Raw genomic sequence first — 20,170 nt, forward strand, 5'->3', positions numbered from 1 at the left:
CAAAACAGCAGCACGTGTCAGGCGCCAGGGTCACACTTTGCTTTGGAGCAGGCAGTTAAGAATTATCTGATCAAGGGAGGGATGCATAACTGACCAGAGCAATGCTAGGCACGGCTTCAGACATCTTGGGAATTGAATTGTGAAGTGCAAGATGAAAATAAAAATCAAGTAAAGCAGTTTAGCGAGGACAGGTTAAGTTCCTCCTGTTCATATGGATATTCTGCTATTGACATTTTATTTTCTGTTTAAAATTGATGATGAGCCAAAAAAAAAAAAATCATATAAAAATGTGAAGAAGGAGTTTTATAACATTTAAAAAACAGCAGTTTTATGCTACGCTAATAAAATCTATGAAATTCAACTACATTTAAGTAGCACTTATTTGATACTATTGGGAGATTGAATTTTAAATAGAGTTTGGAAGAAAGCAGTATGTTCTATACCACACAAAGAAGCTATAAAAATACCACTACAGCCCTCCAGAGATATTAAAATAATCACAACACAAAAGGAACTTGGGGGAAAAATATCAATAACCGCAAGTGCTTTCATGTCCTGGTGCTCACCTCCATTAATCTGACTGTTGCATTCAAGTAAGCTAAAATGGGTGTTACCAACAGGTGACTGGGTTCAGTTTATCTAATACTCATACAAAATGCAAGCATAATGAGTTAACAAAAGTAAGTGATGAAACAACATCACTGCAATCAGGATTTATTACTTCTAGGAGCACACACAAACAGGAGCTATCGCGTTCCTTTTCCGGGGTCCACCGAGGAATCTTCTCTCCCACATTTGGCTTTTCAGTACCATTCAAGCACCCATAAACCCATCATTTACATTAGCAGTTCTCTTTTCGCAGTTTTATTTTGTTCAACAGCCAATTTCTGCTGACCTGCCTAACAGCAGCAATTTCCAGGGAGTGGCTAATTTTAAAGCAGGCTCCACATTTTACCTGGATCAAGGCAGCAACTGGACATCTCTTATCTCCTTCACACATCAAACGATGGGGGAGGGACCAAAAACTTTTAAATATTGACTGCTCCTTACGTCCATTCAGTCACCTACATTAACAAATTCCTTCAAGAGCTTCCCCTAGGAGTCGGACACTGGATTTCCTTTTCAAAGCCAAGTGTTTGGTCGGACCTTATTCAAGGAAACCTACCCCTGCTTCTCAAAAATTAACAGGCCCATCGCAGACAGAAAAAGAAACCTGATGGTACTTTCCCTGTGCTACAGAAAACATAACATGATCCACATTTGCAGAAGAAAAATTAGGACAGTTATGTAGACTGATATGGCCTACAAACAAACCTGCTAACATGAAAGAAAAGCTCTTTACTAGCAGGTGAGGACTACAGAATAACATCCTTGGCTGATAAAGCAAAGGACTTCTCCCCTCAGGTCTTTTCAGACAGACATTACAAGAACGTTCTCAGCAGCCCGAACCTTCCTAATACACTACGTGCTTTTCCTTCAAAACTTTGTATAACTAAATGGAAGAAAAAGAGACTGCAGATACCCTTGTTATTACATCTAAAGCCAAAGGGTTTACAAACAACTAGACAGTAACACGACATCTTTTTACACCGCTAAGCTGCAGTGCAGGAAAATAAAACAAGATCCATCCTTTTACCTTAAAATTAGCCATTGCTTGTATTAAGAGTAATTGTTTGTATTAAGAATGAGATGAGAAAGATAATTGTTTGTATTAAGAATAAGATGAGAAAGATACTTTGGCATAGCAAAGGGAAGGACAGCAATCTGCGAACCCAGATAGGAAAGTAGATGTCCGTAAGTCATCCCATCAAGAGAAAGGCCACATCTTTCAAATGACTTTTAAGATACTGCTTTAGAGACCAATTTTGAAACAACTTTTGCCCACTGCCTAAACAGGTTTTATAATGATGTCTTCCTTAGCAATCTTCACAAGAGATCGCACTTTTCAAAGGATAAAATTTTCATATACAGAAGTATGATGAGTTTCAGCAATCTCCAACTGGAACAGCTATAGAGGAGTGGGAGAGACAAGAGAAGGTGATCGTGTTCAACAGGCTGAATTTTAACAGTTTTGAACAGAGCGTTTAATGTCTCAATAATATCAGAAACAGTAGCCAACAAAAAAACCCCTTAATTTTAAATACAGTTTCAAGAACATATTTTAGAAACAACTATCAAAAGATTTTCCTTTTTTCCGGTAAGCAAGAGGTTATTTCACTTAACAGCTTTGCAACGTCACTAGATAACTGGTAAACACACTAATACATTTGTCATTTATAAACTCCAACTAAATAAAAACTAAAAGCAACTAAAAGCAAGCGCTAGTACTAATCAACAGATGACCATTCACCTTCCTCCTTTCACCATTCCGTTTTCCAACCCCCAAGCAAACGTATGGACTCGATAATCAATTCCTTACTGAGGTGACTCCTTCCCATTTACAGGATCTGTACATTTGACTGTTGATTACAGGCAAGCTTTGGCAGGTTCCTGTGGCAAGCAAGCTTGGAGTTAGCTCAGTCCCGCCTTCAGAGAGGAGACTCATGAAGGACAAGAAGATTTAAATAAAAATGGAGGGGAGGGGGAGAGTAAGGATATTAAAGGTACTAAGGCATTCAAGCAAAAAAACGGCTATTAAAAAAGTCAAATTGTTATTTTTAAGCTTTGCTACCCCTTGCATACGGTTGGTTCTGCTGCTCCCAAGCCATTTCTACTGCAGCTCAGTATATTAAGAACTCAGTCTATTGCCCGAGCCATTCTTGACCCCATTTTGCAGACGACTATTCAGAGGAACGGACGCCGCCGTCCAGAGCAAAACTTGGTTGTTGGAGGGCACAAAAGCGACGAGCGCTCCCTTCGATAGCTTAGATGCTGAGGTAATGCCGAACGAAAGCAGTGGACGCAAACAAATGAATCGTAGCTTCAGGCTGGAGTAATATCAGGTGCATCTCTACACCCCGAGGGCTCAACTCCTACACTTCTTAAGTCCCTCCCCCTGAAACAACCTCCTGCAGTTTCACTTAGCGATCAGGCAGAGAACAGGTACTTCTCTCCCAGCAGTGACAGCTACAGCTTAACACCACCGATCGCCTTGGAGCTTTCCGACATCTAGGTATCTGGTAAGTACCTTTTTTTTTTTTTTTTTTAAAAAAAAAAAAGGAAATGCTCAAATAAAGCGTGCTCGGGTTAATACGTGAAAAGCCAGGCAGAGGTGTTGGCTCTGCAGCTGCCTCCAAAGCCCAGGTTACTCCTAGCAGGTGCACTCGGGGCACAGCTTAAGACTTCAGCAGAAAGTTTCGACAGAGAAGGAGGCGTTTCAGTCTGTGAGAGAAAAGAGACTCTTACAACTTTTTACAATAATTAACTCTTGTTGGTGAAAAGTTGGTTTTTCATGCAGAAATGTAACGTATTATATAGAAGTAGGACAAGAACTGTAATACATTAGATGTAGCTTAAAATTGCTCTGTTTTGTCTGCCACCGAGTCTTTATATAATAGTATCAGGTTATCTGAAAGCTTGTATGAAAATAAGGTATTCAACTGCAGTTTTGATTCATTAGTTTTCCAGCTTCTGGGAAATTAGTAAGGCAAATGGGATTGCTTTGATTTTTCCTCTCTCTAGTCAGTCCAAATGCAATACGATTTGGAGTTATTAACCTAATATTTACAAAGATTTTCATTTCTTACTCGCTCTGCCTAACTAATTTATTTAATCAGCGTTGCTGTACTTCCTCTCACCCGCATACGCACTCTCCTCCTTGGTCTGCACCTTCCCTACACACACACACACACACACACACACACACACACACCTTCCTGCCCAGTCCTCGCCAACCCACCGCTCGCACCCCTGTTTCTTCCTAGTTAACACACAGTTGTGTTAAAATCTATCTTTCAGCTTAAAGGAACTGGAAGTTTAGAAGGGAGTGGGAGTTAATCACGGGAAAATCTCAACTAGAATAAAACTCACAAATCTTGTTCTTGCAACACACTAGGTAGGTGACAATGGCATGTCCTTGAGTTATGCAATAATGCCACATCACAATATTTTAATTATAGCATGTCCTTCAAAATGTTCCACCCCAGTGAGTACTCCTGGTCAGAGAGATCAACATCACCAAAAGGATCCTGCAATACTAATGAAGTGTGCATGACAAACTGTTACGTAGTCTGCTACAGCAATGTCCTAAAAAGAAACATAATTACCATTCCTGCTCTTAATAAGACATTCTGAAATTTCTCCTTTGATCAGCTGGACACCTTAAACAATTCAGACTACCTAAAAATGAAGAAACAGCATGTATATATATGTGTATGTGTATATATGTGTGTGTGTGTGTGTGTGCACACGCACGCATGCGTGTGTGTATATACACACGCCCAAACATATATATATATATATATATATATACACACACACACAAACAGAAATGTATGTATATATATATACACACACAGACACAACATGAGTCAATATTCTTATTTCCCGGACTTAACATGTTATAAAAGCAAGGAGCTAGCAACAACGTGTAATTTTAAAAACGGCATGAAGAAAACTTGGAGCTCTCTGACTCTGGAGCTGGAACGGGCTGGAGTCAAGAAAGCTCCAACGCTACCGACCAGGGACGCACACACGACGAAGAGCACCTCACCTTTAACCAGTACTATCTGAACAAGCTGCTTTCAGCAAAAATATAAACAAACAAACTAGTACATTTCAAAACTAGCAAGACAAATTTAGGATAATGTATAACTACCTGAACTGCTAAAATCAGGAACCCAGGAAATAATTTTCAACTTCAAAAAAAAAAAAAATTACCTGAAAATTATGGTCCTGCTACAGATTTTTTTTTCCCTTTTTAAAAGGGTATCACAGGTTATTGTATTCCAGTTTAAGGTAAAAGCAATACTCATTTTGACTTTTCCTTTGTAATATTAAATTTTAATTTCTTTAGCACGAAACACACATTGTACAACTACAGGTAACTGACTTTTCTATACAGACAGCTTTAAGAGGTGGCACTTATTTTAAACCATTAATGTTTATGCTGTACGTGCAGTCAAACAGTTTTTTTAATTATGAAATAACGTATCTCTGCCAGATACTTTACTTAGAGATGGGAAGGGAAATTATCCTTCTTGGCTGGGTTTAGAAATATTTTTCTGTCGGCATTTTTAAGCCATAAGAAAAAAGGGATTAGCTAATAAAAGAGAGAAACAGAACATGTGGCTGGCTGACCCTGGCCTGCGATTACTGCGGGGCAAACTCCCTCCGAAACAAGCTGCTCGGTCGCCTTCTCTCAAGCAGGAACGGCAGCTTTCGGGAGCACCACTGTCTCTAGGCTGAGCCCGCCACCAAAACAAATGAAAAACAAGGAAAAAAAAACCCACGCTCTTATAGGTCTCTCCTGTCATACACATAGCAAAGACGCTGCCAATGCTCTAGGTTTCTAACATTAAAATGGCAACAATGCATTTTACTTTACTGAGAAACAGGAATAACTTGAATCAAAGTGAAATCCCAAGTACAAAGTGGTGGGGGGGGGAAGCAGGACACACAGGAATTTGCATTATTAAGCAAAGGAAAGCTAGCAGAACAAGAAAATCTAATTAACATCTCCTTATTATAAAGTGCTGCCCCTGAATGCAAATTCAGACTGTTATCGTAAATGGCTAAACTAAGAACGCAGTGGAGTTTTGACAACAATGTCTTTTTTCAAGAATAATTAGTACAAGTACTTCCAAGGAGATACAAAGAACAACAGGTACAAACTGACTTGGTCAAGTCCATTACAAACTGTCCATGTTAGCTATACATCATTAGTCAAAAATAAATGCAGCAAACTTACTTAAGGCAAAAACAAGGACCAGCTACCTATCTGGAACTCCCCTCCTACGCCTCGAATAGTCTTCCTCTTTTTTTTTTTTTTTTTTTTTTAAATGTAAAACCATTATTCTTACTTTTTCACAGGAATTCTGGTAATCATTTTTTAATATTTTTTATTTACTGAACCATTCTTTTAACCAGACTCCAATGACAAGATTTTAACATGCTGCTGTATATTCTAAATAATTATTATATTTCACGGATACATTTTCAGTGTCCAACTCAAATAAAACAAACAAACAAACAAACAACTCTGCTAAAAGCTGAGAAATGCAAAACTACTCCTCTACACAATGCTTCTAGTTGTTTAGGCTGTCGTGTATTTAATCATTCATTAATTTTAAGAAAAAGCCTGATTGTTTTTTCTATTCATAGAGGAGCTTTGCACTTTTCAGGATGTTTTCACAACTATTTTAACAAAATTCATACTTCTATGACATCAGAAACAATACATAATATATTTTGCTAGAATTACTATACCTGATAAAACAAGCAGCAATTCTGTAGCTTTGCCTTCAGCTTTCATGTGTTGCGTGTTATTTTCTATTAAATAAAAATCTCTGATTTAAGAAATGCAAAACATCTCCTACTTTAAATTCTCCCAGCATGTAATTACCAGCAATTCTTCTCATAAACTTAATATTTTAATACTCCTAATTCAAACTTCTATGTAAAAAGCGTTTAAAGAAAAAAAAAAAATCAAGCTATACTAGTTACTCTTACAATTAGTATTCCAGTAGTTTCGGGTAACACAATAGATACAGTACGTGGTTTTGCAACAGTCATCATTTTGATAATGATGCTTATAGTTCATGATGAAATCATCAGTTTTTAGATCTCTGCCATAACACATCCTATAAAATCATGAGAACTTGACTCTGAGAGTTTCTCACGCCTTCAGAATCAGCGAACATAATGGAACAAGCTGATACAAGCCCTCCTGACTTATCTACTGAGCAAATCATTAGGCTGTATAAAGTATCCACAACCTCAGTTTTTCTGAAGAAAGGCAGATAGATCATTCCCCTATAAATCAATCGCTGTCAGACACTTTTTACCTGAATTAATACACTTGTGTGTATGTGCTAACTACATGCAGTATGCAAGGTGCTGCACAGCAGAAGAATGCTGAACATGTTTATCAAGCAGAAGATTGTATTAGTCAGATATTGCAGGACTCATTTCTCTTAATTGAATTAGGAAGAGGAAGAAAATTCGTGTGGTTTTATCCTTTGAGAGACTGGCCACTTTTGAGGTACCCATTGAGATTAGGTTGTTAGGAAATGCCATGCCAGGTAAAAAGAAGGGGTTGGTCAGTCTCTGAAAGAGCCAAGTCAGCTACGCTCGTGCAACCAATCCACTCCACCCTCATTTCACCAAGCAGGAAATTCCCTCCTCTCTTTCCCCAACCGGCTGGACAGGCTTGCCCCATATGCAGCTGCTGCCAGGACCTGCCTCCTCTCCTTTTACCCACCTCCACTTCTCTTCTCAACAGCTCCACCTAGATTCCTACTTTCTTCTTCTGAATGAACGTTCCCTCAGTTTTCAAAGAAAACTCCTTTAAGCCCATCGTATTTGCAGGTGATTGGCACTGCTGAGTATTAGGCCACTTCTCTGAATATATTTAGGTGCTGAAAGAGGAGGAAATTAAATGCACGTCTATCTCAAATGTTTCTTTTCTTAAAAAAAAAAAAAAAGAAAAGAAAAGAAAAAAGAAAAAAAATTTCACCATATATAACAAGAGGGAGAATACAGCTGAAAGACTGCACTGGTTTTTATTTAGTTCCAGTGTTCACTACAGCTAATTTTAACCTTTTCGTTACAGTTCCTGTGCTGCCAGTTGCAAAAGTGTTGTTTTCCGGCATCCCCTACTCCCCTGAGACACCACGGGAGTTGGCGTCCTCTTTTCACCTGGGAAAAAGGATTCTAGAAACCTGAAAAACTGGAAATTTCAAGAGGTTAAAACTGAGGAAAGCTAACCGCAAGAAAGTTTTTATAAAGAATCATTATATTTAATCATTTAAAGCAGGAAAAAAATGAGTCTCCTCAAAGAACGTAAGCCAAAGAAACCTCATTACATCCCAAGACCGCCAGGAAAGCCATTTAAATATAAGTGCTTTCAGTGTCCCTTTACTTGCAACGAGAAATCCCATCTTTTTAACCATATGAAGTATGGTCTCTGCAAAAACTCAATTACTTTAGTATCAGAGCAGGATCGCATTATCAAGTGTCCAAAGACCAACTCCTTGGAGCCCAAACAGATAAATCAGCTAGAATCTACAGTTAAACCGACGTCTTCTAAATCTATCACAAATGGACTATCAAATCTCGATTCAAAGCCTCAATACCCTTTTGCGAAGGAAGACGCCAAGGAAAATGTTGAATTACAAAACCAGGCAACAAACACGTCAATTCAAGGACAAAAACCTGCAATTCAGAAGGAATTAACTCCTGCCAGTTCTACAACAGAAAGTGCCATCAGCATGCAGCCCCTTTTGGACAGCATTGTAAGGCCCTCAGCTTTTATTCCTGTAGGAGAACACAGAGATAGTAAAGGCCCAGAAGCGAATGAAGTATCTGAAATTATATCCCTCTCTAACAAAAGTTCACCTTTTCACGCTAAATCTGCATTTCATGCACCAAATCACCCATGGAAAGCAGGTTCTCCTTTTCTCCCAGAGTTTCCACACAAAGTTGCTCCTACAAAAGGTTTCGGCTCTATTTCACCTTATATGCAACCAATGATTCCAGAGTACTCACCCCATTTTTATGAACACAGGCTGGCTATCTATGCACCTTACTTACTTCCAGGTAATTCAGAGTGTGAAAGCTCTGCTCTGTCTGTCTATGGCACACAAGAGCAAAGACACTTTATTCCCCACGCTGGGCCACTTCCAAAACCGATAAACCCATCAGCATATGAACACTATCGATTGTTCCAACAATATCACTCCACTCCTCCAATACCATACGGATTTTGTAGACCAACAGATCCTCCATTTTACAGATTTTCACACGTAGCTGGTATCAACAGAGATCAAAATTCTCATCTAATGGAAGAAACTACCTTGCTGTATCCGGCTTCTTTAAGTCCATCCCAACAATACCCTCTAAGCTCACATAAAAAACAAACAGATTACGAAAAGGAAATGACATTGTTGCATGCCAAAAGTCATTCCAAAGATGACCAAAATGAAAGAGAGAACGCTAAAATGAGCCCTCTTGCAGGAAGCGCGGCAACAGGCTCCCCTGGTAGACCTAGCCCAACCAACTTCACTCAGACAAGCCACACTTGCGAAGGTTTATTTGACCTCTCTAACAAGTCATCTGCCACATCGCTTGGCAAGTATGATCAACCAGAAGAAAACTTCACAGCTTTCAGACCTGTCAGAAAAAGCACCGATCAACCACCTCTACTTCAAAGCACGCAGACCCAGCAAGATGGAGGAGATTCACCTACCAGGTAAAATAATAATAAAATTACTCCATAAATTCTTGTCAGATTTGCTGAGATAATATAAAGCTAACATATATACATTTCGCATAACAGCTCTAAAATATTTAAATTTACAGCACTGAGGAAAGTTATTCTATAGGATATATCTGTGCAAAATACAGTACAACCCAATCACTATAGTGGACCACTCATTCTGCTTAAGTGTCAGGTATCTCCAACATCATTACTATGCAAGTATCCACACATTTCAGGAAAATACCTGTATTAGAGTGATATGCATGGTGAAAGGGACTTGGGGGAGAGAGGGAGAAACAACATTATCAGACTTCTAGCAGGAATTTTTATTTTCTTCTGTCTACTTCCTCAGCCCCGATTTATAAGAGTACTTGCTAGTAAATTCTCTCTTCTACCCATTCCTTTCAGCATTAATGTCACCGATGAAGATTCATATGTACCGAACGAATGCCATAACAATGAGGGTTCACTGTCCAACACCGAAGACGACACAGGGATAGCGCCCCTCAATCTTTCAAAGAAGCCCGACACAAACACAGGACCTGCTCATGAACATGCATACAAAAGCACTTCCAAAGCAGAAAGCCAAAATTTTCTAGAACTGCAAGACATGCCTCTGAATCTCTCAGTAAAAGACTCCTGTAACACAGGAAGCCTGAAAACTGCATTCCACAGTCCAGCTCATGAAAACGGTGCTGCTACTTCTCCAAAACCCAAAAATGAAAGTTCCATGGCAGACGCATGTAACCCCAAGAACCCTATTAACAGTGCCGGTGACAAATGTTCCTTCACAGCTCACCGTAATGAAGCCCAAGACTTGAGAATTATTGACAGTTGTGATGAACAGAAGCAAACAGCAGCGGTAGCTCTCTGCCAGCTGGCCGCATACAGCCCTAGCAAAGTCAGAATGGACAACGAAGGGCAGAGTCCTCAGGACTGTAATACTTCATGTACAGAAGCTACTCGTAATTCTTCCGAAGCTCAGGATACTCAAAGCAATCAAAAAGTAAAAGGACAAAAAAGGACAAATCAAAAAGAATCAACAAAATCACAGCAAGGCACTAAAAGAGTAAGGCCAAATGACTGTAGCAGAGTCTTCACTTTAAGGAAGAGAACAAGAGTGTCATAATAGTCCACTTTCCAATGAGTTTCCAGTTACAAAGTTAGTTACCAACTACATCAGAAAATTTCAACATTCCATCTCCTATCAGGTTTGGTCCAAGAGAAGATATATTCAACCGCTACGATGTAAATAGAAAATGTTCATAATTTTATATTAATATTTTTAAGTAATTGAACTTTCCCTTGTATAAGCTCAGATTTTGATGAGTGAATTTTTGCATTCATTACTAAAATCACAGTATATGAGATGAATCTTTAAGGTTTTTTTGCAACTGTATTATTGTAAAATAACTTTTACACGTTCTTTTCTTACAAGACGTTTAAGCTCTAGAAACAATGTTGTTCAATAACATATTGTCATAGTATTTTTCAGGCTTAATTTCATTTAATAGTTTTTTTTTTCCTTGAAAAACTATTTTTATTTCACTGTGCAGTAGTTTAAATAAGCTTAAAATTAAACTTAGCTCTTTAGAATTTACTCTAAAAACTGTTTTCCGTAGGAATGCACTTCACCACTATGCCATAACGCAAAACAGACCACATTTTGCTACTTAGAGGCAGACACCAGTCTAAACAAACCGAACCAAACCTCGTAAAAGCAAGTTTTTCTTATGTTGGCTAAGAACAAGATTCAATTTAAAACAAAGCAAGCCTCCCAAACTGAAGTGGAACTAGCTGTATCGATCTGCACAGATTTTAAAAAAAGCCAGTTCATGTTTACCTTTACCTGAACCACTATGAAAACAATATTGAAAATTTCAAGATCTAAATGATTTAGGTGCCTCATCTTCTGAAGTTAGACCCTGGGCAATCTTGAACCTCCAAGCCTAAAAGGATATTTATATCATAATTTATTTCAGCTGAGGAAAACTCTCCTGGTGAAGGTTTCATTTTACTAAGCATGTATCACTAATTATCGGTTTCAGTGTACTTCTATATATGTTCTAAAACTATTTTCTGCTTCTACAACTGTGTATATAAACTTGCAATTTTTCAAATAAATCTGTGACCTGTACTTAAAATATATGGAAAGTTATTAATGGACACAAATATATTCACTACCCTATTTGCCATGCATACTTTGAAGAAGAAAATAGCAAAGAAATTGTTAGCTAAATTTTCAGTTTACAAGTAGAATTTGGAACGATGTACCAATCAGCTCTAAAGCTTAAAAGTCAACTATTCAAGCCACTATTCATACCTACGATTAGCTCCATTTCTGTCATTCCTGACAGGCACCTAACTCGATGTCCACAAACAAATTATTCCAGAGCTTCACCTTCCTTAGAATAAGCAATTCTGTCATGTAACACTTTTCGAACTACTCTCTTGCGGCATCTTTTACCCACTACCCAGTCCTGTTCTGATAACAGGAAACAATTGTCATAAGGAGAAGTTTTCCTTTAAGGGAGGAGAACACACTGTCAGCTTTGTCTTCTTTCAACCACAAAACCTTAGTTCTTTCAGTCTGTTGTCTAAAACTGAGTACCATGAGTCATAATTTCAGTATCCTGTAAGATGGAAGGATTACCACACTCTGTTTATGACTTCTTTTTCATCATCATGTCCTACCGAGATAAACGAAATTGATTGATTGATGTGGGTGACCCACATGACCTCTTAAATCCTTGCCTATGTAACTGCTGCCTAGGCAGTCACTCCCCACATCTTGAATTGTTTAGTCACTTGTTCCTAGCTAGGAATAGTATTTAGCATTGTCCTAATTTCTTAGATCGTTTTGTAAGGACAATCTGAACATAAGCCTGCTCTGTACAACAGAGTCCATCTTAACATCACTGTGTTAGCTTCTCTTCCAAGTATCAGAACTCCTTCTTTTGTCTTTCTCCAAATTATTATAATCAACGTTCAATTTCTGCAACAACAGCGGATTGGCTAACTTACATAAAGCAAGACTGAATAACGCAGACTCGTAAATTAAGCCAGAATATACTGTATTTAGTATACTTATTTTTCCAAATGAATTTTAATGGAAAATAAAGTCCATTAAGCAAAAGGGGGGAAAAAAAGGAGAAGGCGCTATTTTAAGTGTGCTACGGTTATTCTGCAGATCAGATCTGCTGACCAGTAATGAAGATTTGACTGAGATGTAGGTCCAACATATTTTCTTATTATCAGTTATAATCTTCACGAGCTGCATCCCATTCAACGCCCAAGTCTTTCCAATTTTATCTCTATAAATATAGGCTATTCTCTTTTATTCATCCTTCATAATCTAATTAATTTCTACCTTCTGTACAATTCATTCTCAAGTCTCAAGTCACTGAAGGAGTGGCAGTTTAGGCAAGATAGTCTCTGATTAGGTTGCTTATCCATCCTCTTACATGAGGACAGTTTGAATCCTTCGCACTGTTTTATTAAGAAACTTCCAATTCCCCCAAACTCATTTTTCCTCACACCGTTATGCCTCTTTCTCTCCCAGAAACACTTTGCTGCCGTGACTGTTTCCTCCTTCCCTCCCCTATCTCATCTTTATATTCCTGTACCATAGTAATAGAAGGCTAATCCTTAAGCAATTTGACAAATTAAAAATGCACACATAAACCTATATATACACTAAAATCACTTTCACAGGCAGCAATACATTTTTGCAGTACCTCTGCAGAAAGAGGAGGTAAGGGACACAACTACAGACCCCATTCTACACATGCAAATACTAAGCCTAAGAAGTGAAGAGATATGGCTTCAAAGCACAGACCAAATCACCGGCAGAGCTAGGATTCAATCACATCTCTTTTTCCAGTCCTATAAAGTTCCAAACTTGCATGAGCCCTTTAGAATTTTGTCCTGTTGAATGTACTACATTAGGCTATCCTGTTTCCTTGATAGAGGTCTACTGTTTCAGTTCTGCTAAAACTAAAATGAAGGCTGACCTTTGAATGATTTCCTGCTCTTAAAGTTTTTCAACTCTCTCTTCTTCACAATAGAGAGGCAAAAGTAATTAGAAAAGGGAAATCAACAGAAAGCTATCTGCACAAAAACTCTCACATTCAAAACAGATACTATTTGGACCTTTTCCTGGAAACTGACTTATAAACTGTATCAGATATTGTATTTTACAGTTCTTCTGGAACAAGTCAACAGATCTTCAAAACAGTAAAGATTCAGCAATCTAACTTATTAATATAAATCACTACCTCTGAAAATGCGGGTTCAGTCTCTCAACTCATACCAGAACACAGGAATAGCAGATGATATCAAAAGAACCACATAGCCCAAGACTCGGCCTTGAAAGCACCCAGTAGTGGATGTGTACTATTACATTCTGCTTCTGTCATTTCAGTTCTGTAGTAAGTTGACCAAAATCACAAGAGAGAACTACTGCTTTCACATTAGTACCTCCATACCTCAACATAGGTTCATACATATCGAACACACAAAGAAATAAGCCCTTCTGCCCTACTATTAATTTCTTTCTATCCTGATACTTCCAAAACTTACAAAAAACTTACAGTTCGCTGCATGCATTACGTCAAACTAGCCTCTAAAATTTAATCAGAAACAAATAGCATAAACTACCAGGTTTAAAGTGAAAGTTAGTCATCAATTATTTAATATAGTCTATGTAAATAATGACACTGGCACAATATAGCAACATACAGAACTATTTTATACAGCTGCACAAAGAAACAGGGGAAGGCGGAGGAAAAAAGAAGACCCCAAGAAACTAATGTCATTTTGGAAAGCAAAATTTATTAAGTACAAAAAAAGGCACACCCAAGACAATGCTTTTGACAGAAGTACCTGAAATATCCCCATAGGCATATTTTTTACTTTAGAATTCAATACTACAGTCATTATTCAGCCCATTCACATCAGCAAATTCCAGTCTGTTGCCACATATTAAATCTCCAATATTATAAAATGTTAATTCATAAACTTACTAACATTCAGCAACAACAACTCACCATCTGAAATTCGGGAAGGGAGTAACAAGCCTCTTCTGCCTAATTCAGCCAGAGCCAGGCACCCGCCATGCCATGCGTTGTCTGTTTCCTGGAAACTAATTTTAGAACAAAGACAAATTTTGTTAAGACTAGCTTTTCCTTTTCGGATTTCACTTCTCATGGTGAATTCCTAACATTTTAAAAGGCATATAATCCAAACTAGCATGTGTTTATCATGTTATTTTTTCTGTCAGACTTTTAAAATATGGGAATGAGTGGTTGAACATGTTTTCTTCCCAATTTGTGCAACATTAATATTGCTATAAATAAGATCAAATAAGCAATCATCAAAAAAAAATATTTATTGATATAAATGTAACCTCATTACAGAAGAGTGCAATATAAGAAACTCATCCAGAAAAGGAAAACAACCTTCAAGTACACTGGCAAAAGATGCAGATTTACAGAATATTTCCAAAATAACTAATAAATTTAATGCCAAACACAGTCCTGAACTAGTAAGAGAGGTTCAAGTGATAGTTTACAGTAAGAAAATTGTATACGTTTGTGCATTTCAAATTAGTAGTGGTGTTCGTATGCCTTTAAAAAAACAGGAAACAAAAGAGTGACTTGCAGTGAGCACAGCAAAAAGTATCAGAAACAGTACACTTTTTCGGAAGAGTGGCAGATGAAAGAGTGAAAAGGGGAAAGCGTGTACATTACATGACTAAACACGCAAAAAGTTCATTTTGTATTAAATTAGCAAGAGGAATCTAAGAATAAAACATCAAACAGCCAAACTAGGTCACAGCAAAGATTCATCTTGCCCAGTATCCTGTCTCTGACATGGACCAAGAGCAGATGCTTAGCAAAGACAAAGTATAAAGGATCGTTCCCTTAATAGCCTCCTCCTAGCTTCGGCGACCAGCAGTTTAAGGACTTCCCAAGCCAGCGGTTACAGTCAGAATGCCATGTTTAATAACTTCTGATGGGACTCTCTTCCATTAAGTTGTATAATCCCTTTCTGAACTCCCTTTACACTCTGGGCTTCCATAACATCCTGTGGCAATGACTTCCACAGTTTAATTATAATTGTGTGAAAACATACTTCCTGATGCTTCCTACTTCTCGTAAGAGAATATAGATTCTCATTTTATAAGAGCATATTCTCATATTATAAGAGCAAATAGTAAACAATTTCCCTCGTTCATATTCATTATTTTATGTAGCCCCATTATATCACTCAATTTTTTTTTCCAATTGGGAGAATCCCCATCGGTTACATCATCTCTCTTGGGAAAGTTACTCAGTGCTTATCATCATCCTGTCACACTTTGTACTCTTCCCAGTTTTGGTGTATCTTTTCTGCAATAAAGTAGCTAGACCACTCGCAGCATTTATGTGAGAAGATCTGAGGATTACACATTAACACAATGAGCTTTTCAGCTTTGTTATGGATTCTTTCCCTAATAATATCTAATGGTCTATTTGCCTGCTTTTCTTCTGCCAGCTGCCGAGCGCTGCCATTGACATTTTCATAGAAGTATCAACAGCGACCTCAAGATCTCTTTCCTGAGTAGTAATAACTGCTTTATAGTTAGCTGTGTTTTTCTCCAAGTACTTTACATTGCACTCATTAGATGTTTTATTCCTTATGTCATTTGTTGCCTACTTAGACTTTTAGACTTAACTTACACTTAAATAACACATTCTCTTTTCAGTGACCCTTAGTTTTCACCGCATTAGCTAACTTAAGGCCAACTGATTTCATCACCCCACTGTTCCACCTTTTTTCCTGAATCATTTATGACCATCTTGAACAGCACAGCGCTCACACAGGTCTCTGTGGGACTTTGTTGATAACCTCTCTGCACTGCAAAAAATGATCACTTACTCATTCCCTATTTCCTTCTAGTCTGTCTATGTATTAAAAATCATGAGTGACTGACTTATTTTTATTTTGTTCACTAGATATTTAGTGCAAAAAAAATACAGAAGAGATTCCCTTTGTGCTTGTCTACATTTGCTCCCAGGTGTTTCTGAAGAAAGCAGGTCACTAAATTACTAGTTGGATTGCTCATTCCCATGACTTGAAAAACAAGGAAAGAAAACACAGCGAGCACAGACCTTTGAAGCTCCAGGGATAACTGAGATCAGCAGCACCTCTTAAATTAATCACAGTAGCACAGCGGAAGTATCATGGCTAAGTAGATACTTTTATGGCAAGTTTTTAGGACTTCATAGCTTCTTTTTTTGATATATTTGATTTGTGCTCTCAACTCTATGAGAACATTTTTGAAAACTGAAGTATTCAGTCATTCAAATTTGAGTAGCAAACTGAATATTGTCGATATTTTTTGCAAACTAAGACATTTTTTCGTGGTTATGAGCTTAATCAAAGACACTGGTTTAGATCTTAAAGCTCAAGTCCTTAATGAAGACTCGATGACCGACTCGATGTAAAATAAGCTCATTGTACTTGTTTAATACTTTACTCCTTTACATGCTCTACATGGATGCAGAAGGAAGACATTCAATAATAAAGCATGCCAAAAGAACATCCTAACAGCTATACCTGATCAGACCAAAGATTCAGCTAGCCCAAAAACCTCTCTCTGACAGTAGACGCCTATGGAATAGCGTAAGAACAAGGCAAATGCAGCAACGCTGTCCAAAACTGCAGCACTTTGTGGAAAAATTCACAGAAAATAAACCATTTTTGAACATGCATATACTCTTCGCATCCGTCACATCCGGTGACGAGGACGTTTTATAGTTTAACCACGTGCTGTGTGAATAACCACCTCCTTTTGCTCGCTCTGAATCTACCACCTCCTACTTTAGTTTGCTTTTTATAATACAAAATCCATACGGCAATGATCTCCATGCCATTCATGATTTCATAAACTTCTGTTACACCCTTTTGATTCATCACTCTGCCTAGTTGTTTTAGTGTCCCCTCACATAAGGGCTGTTTCTTATCTCTGATGATCCTCACCACCCTTCTGAATATCACTTCCAGTTCTACCATGCTTTTGAAGACGGAAGGTAGCAGAACTGCACACGACATTCAAGACACAAGCATACTAGGAATTTTTGAAGTCGCAAGTTCATGAGTACATTTTTTTGCAAGACTCAACTTCAGTCCTTCTGCATTATTTTAAAATGGGGCCAAGATGAAGGATTAGGAATAGTTTCTTCACTGAACACCCTTAGCATATCCATGTCTTAGAAGATTTTGAAATCTGGCAGAAGGCGGCCAAAAAAAATTTACAGAACTTTAGACTTGTCTTCCTAACTGTTACCCTATGATTCCAGAAGCAAACACGTTTCAGGTGCACGTAAAATGCGAAGTAAGATTTTTACCTAAAACAGTCCAACAGAGACCCGACCACATCATCTGCTAATTCTTTTGGAAGTCTTCCAGTTATTCTACCAATCCTACAAAAGTTAAAAAAAAAAAATCAATAAAAACACATAGTGATTTATTAGTACTGTATTTGAGGAATAAGTCAAATAAAAAAAATTTAGTTACTGGAAATGTATAATAAGATGACTGAATTCAAGATGACAATGCACTACCCTAACACCATTACTCTAAAATATCAATCCCAAGCTTGGAGCAAAAGCTACGTAGCAGCAAATTTAACATTGAAATAAAATTTTGAAAGAGGAAGAGAGAAAACGTTTCGAAGAAACGCTACTTGACACGCTTCAATTCAAGTCTTATCCAGAATGTTTTTTCCCAAATCTAGCTGAAAGTTTTCTGAAGACTAAACCACTTTCAAATACACCCAGAAATAGTAGCAATCATGGCTCCATACCATCCGCTGCGCTGAAGCCATTTGAAGTAACTGTGAATATTGAGAAGACATGTGATTTATCAAACGGATACATCAGACTGTTATTCTAATTTGTTTGCTTTAGTTTATTAGTTTTAGAGTAACCACAAAAAAACCTACCCTTTTGCTGCAGACCACCTGACAATAGTGTCTTTGTCTTTCAGTCCAACCAACAATTGCTCTGCAGATAATTTATTTAAACAAAATAGATTACTCTCATTTCTTTAACAATCGAAAAATTTCTTAAAACGTTCAAAATTCATTTCCCTCTTAACATAAATGCCTCCTAGTTTAAACACCACTCACATTCTGATTTCTTATATTTCTAACATAAGTATGTTCTGAAATCAAAGAAACAAGAGAGGCATCAAAATTGCTTTCTAAAAGAGGCATTGGTTTGAAATTGTAAATACTGTGGCAGATTCAACGTGGAGCTCATGGTGAGTTTTTCAGCGGATCATGAGATTACTCAGCTATAAAAGTTTTCCGATCTAAAAGTTTATAGAAGTTTAATTTATATCAGTTTTTTTACAGTGTACCCACCAGCAAGCTAGCAGAGGACCTGCTATATGACTACACACTAGTAGAAAACGCTGTTCCTTTGATACTACCACAGCTTAAAATTTTCAACTGTAAGACTTTAGCTTTCAGGTAACACAACTTATTTAATTTTTCATTATTCCTTCTAATTCACCTTTCCCCATATGCTGAAGGCTCAGTAGCTCTCTTTCCTATTAATGGATAAAATTGGTCACAATTATTTCAATAACTCCATCCTCCAACCCCCTAAAAAACGCAACGGAGCATTGCATTTTTTTTGACATGCAGAAACGCTAAACATTTTACCAAATACAGTAGCTAATATTTTAACCAGTTGCACATATTGCAGTTCTACAGTCTTTTGAATTGTTCACACTAGTGCAGATACTTATGATTTCCTGACCATTAAGCAGGTTATTTTCCAATGTACATTTACTTAGCAAGCACTACAGTAACTTCTGTCTAATGTTAACATACCTACAACGTTTTCAATCTCTCCTGGAATATCATATTCCTCTTCCTCATCAGCTTCAACAGCAGCAACAGTTATCTTTTGATTCTGCACAACTGAACCCTGAGCTTGCAGATTGACAGCCAGAGACCGACAGCCACGTTGGTATCTGCACAAGAAACAGACGTAGTTAATTTATTTTTCTGATTTAAGTTCCATCTGAAATAGGTGCACACTGTCAAAAAGCCTTCCTGACAACCTACTACACCTACGGCGTACACCCTTCCAGTTACTTAGTAGTTCCAGGAAGGGGAAAGTATCCCATTCTCCTTCCTCCTGATCCAGCTGTCTCTTTTCCAGGAGAGCTAGACTATTGAAGCGGTTCTTGTGCAAAACTGTTTCATACCTTTCATTATCTCTCTCCCTTTTCTGTTTCAATAGAACCTACTTTCCACTGCTGACTATAAAAGAGAGGCAAAATTCTCACCCCCTAAAATTCCCTCCAAAAACAGAAAAAAAAAAAACTTACTAAAAATTGTTTTAAAAACGTTAAAGCTAGCTCAGTTAGTCTCTACACAAGCTGTACTCAGATATTTAGCCTGTGGTGTAGATACATTCTTACAAAAGATATATTTTACATGCTAAACTGACTTTTGCCATTGGGCAAGGTACACCCCACACCGAAAAAGAATTTTCTATGCCTAAGGATGTTCTCAAAAGTTGGAAAAAGAAATATAATAAAAAATAGTCACCAATGGAGCCTGCAATTTAAAAATATCAGTGCGAGAAATCTGAAAAAGAGTTTGCCCTGTGGCAATAAGTAAAACCAGACACCAGAACCTGACTAATATGCAAAACTAAAGTGGGATTGCAAACCACTTTTCCCCTGTGAACTTTCTATCGAATCAGGGTAGAACAATGTAATGGGAAAGTTATGCTCACTCTTACAGAA

At 37.6% G+C, this 20,170-nt stretch overlaps 2 protein-coding genes across 7 annotated transcripts in view; one reads left to right on the top strand and one right to left on the bottom strand.

Annotated features, from left to right (window-relative positions):
• Positions 1-20,170, bottom strand: part of TBCD (tubulin folding cofactor D) — a 131,972-nt gene that overhangs the window by 87,463 nt on the left and 24,339 nt on the right. For all 6 annotated transcript variants that reach the window (XR_011135445.1, XM_068913428.1, XM_068913427.1 and 3 more), the window contains 4 exons: positions 19,245-19,387; positions 18,348-18,408; positions 17,752-17,826; positions 14,407-14,501 (listed from right to left, as the gene is read on the bottom strand). Coding sequence is in view for 5 of the 6 variants with exons in the window: in XM_068913428.1 (XP_068769529.1) it covers positions 14,407-14,501; positions 17,752-17,826; positions 18,348-18,408; positions 19,245-19,387 (374 nt within the window). In the remaining variant the exon portion in view is untranslated. The remainder of the gene's footprint in view (positions 1-14,406; positions 14,502-17,751; positions 17,827-18,347; positions 18,409-19,244; positions 19,388-20,170) is intronic.
• Positions 3,007-11,499, top strand: ZNF750 (zinc finger protein 750). The gene is made up of 3 exons (XM_009674133.2): positions 3,007-3,119; positions 7,712-9,349; positions 9,767-11,499. Exons 2-3 carry the CDS (start codon positions 7,923-7,925, stop codon positions 10,485-10,487), a joined length of 2,148 nt encoding a protein of 715 aa, XP_009672428.2. The 5' UTR covers positions 3,007-3,119; positions 7,712-7,922; the 3' UTR covers positions 10,488-11,499.

Source organism: Struthio camelus, chromosome 19, assembly GCF_040807025.1.
Source record: "Struthio camelus isolate bStrCam1 chromosome 19, bStrCam1.hap1, whole genome shotgun sequence".
Taxonomy (NCBI): Eukaryota; Metazoa; Chordata; class Aves; order Struthioniformes; family Struthionidae; genus Struthio; species Struthio camelus.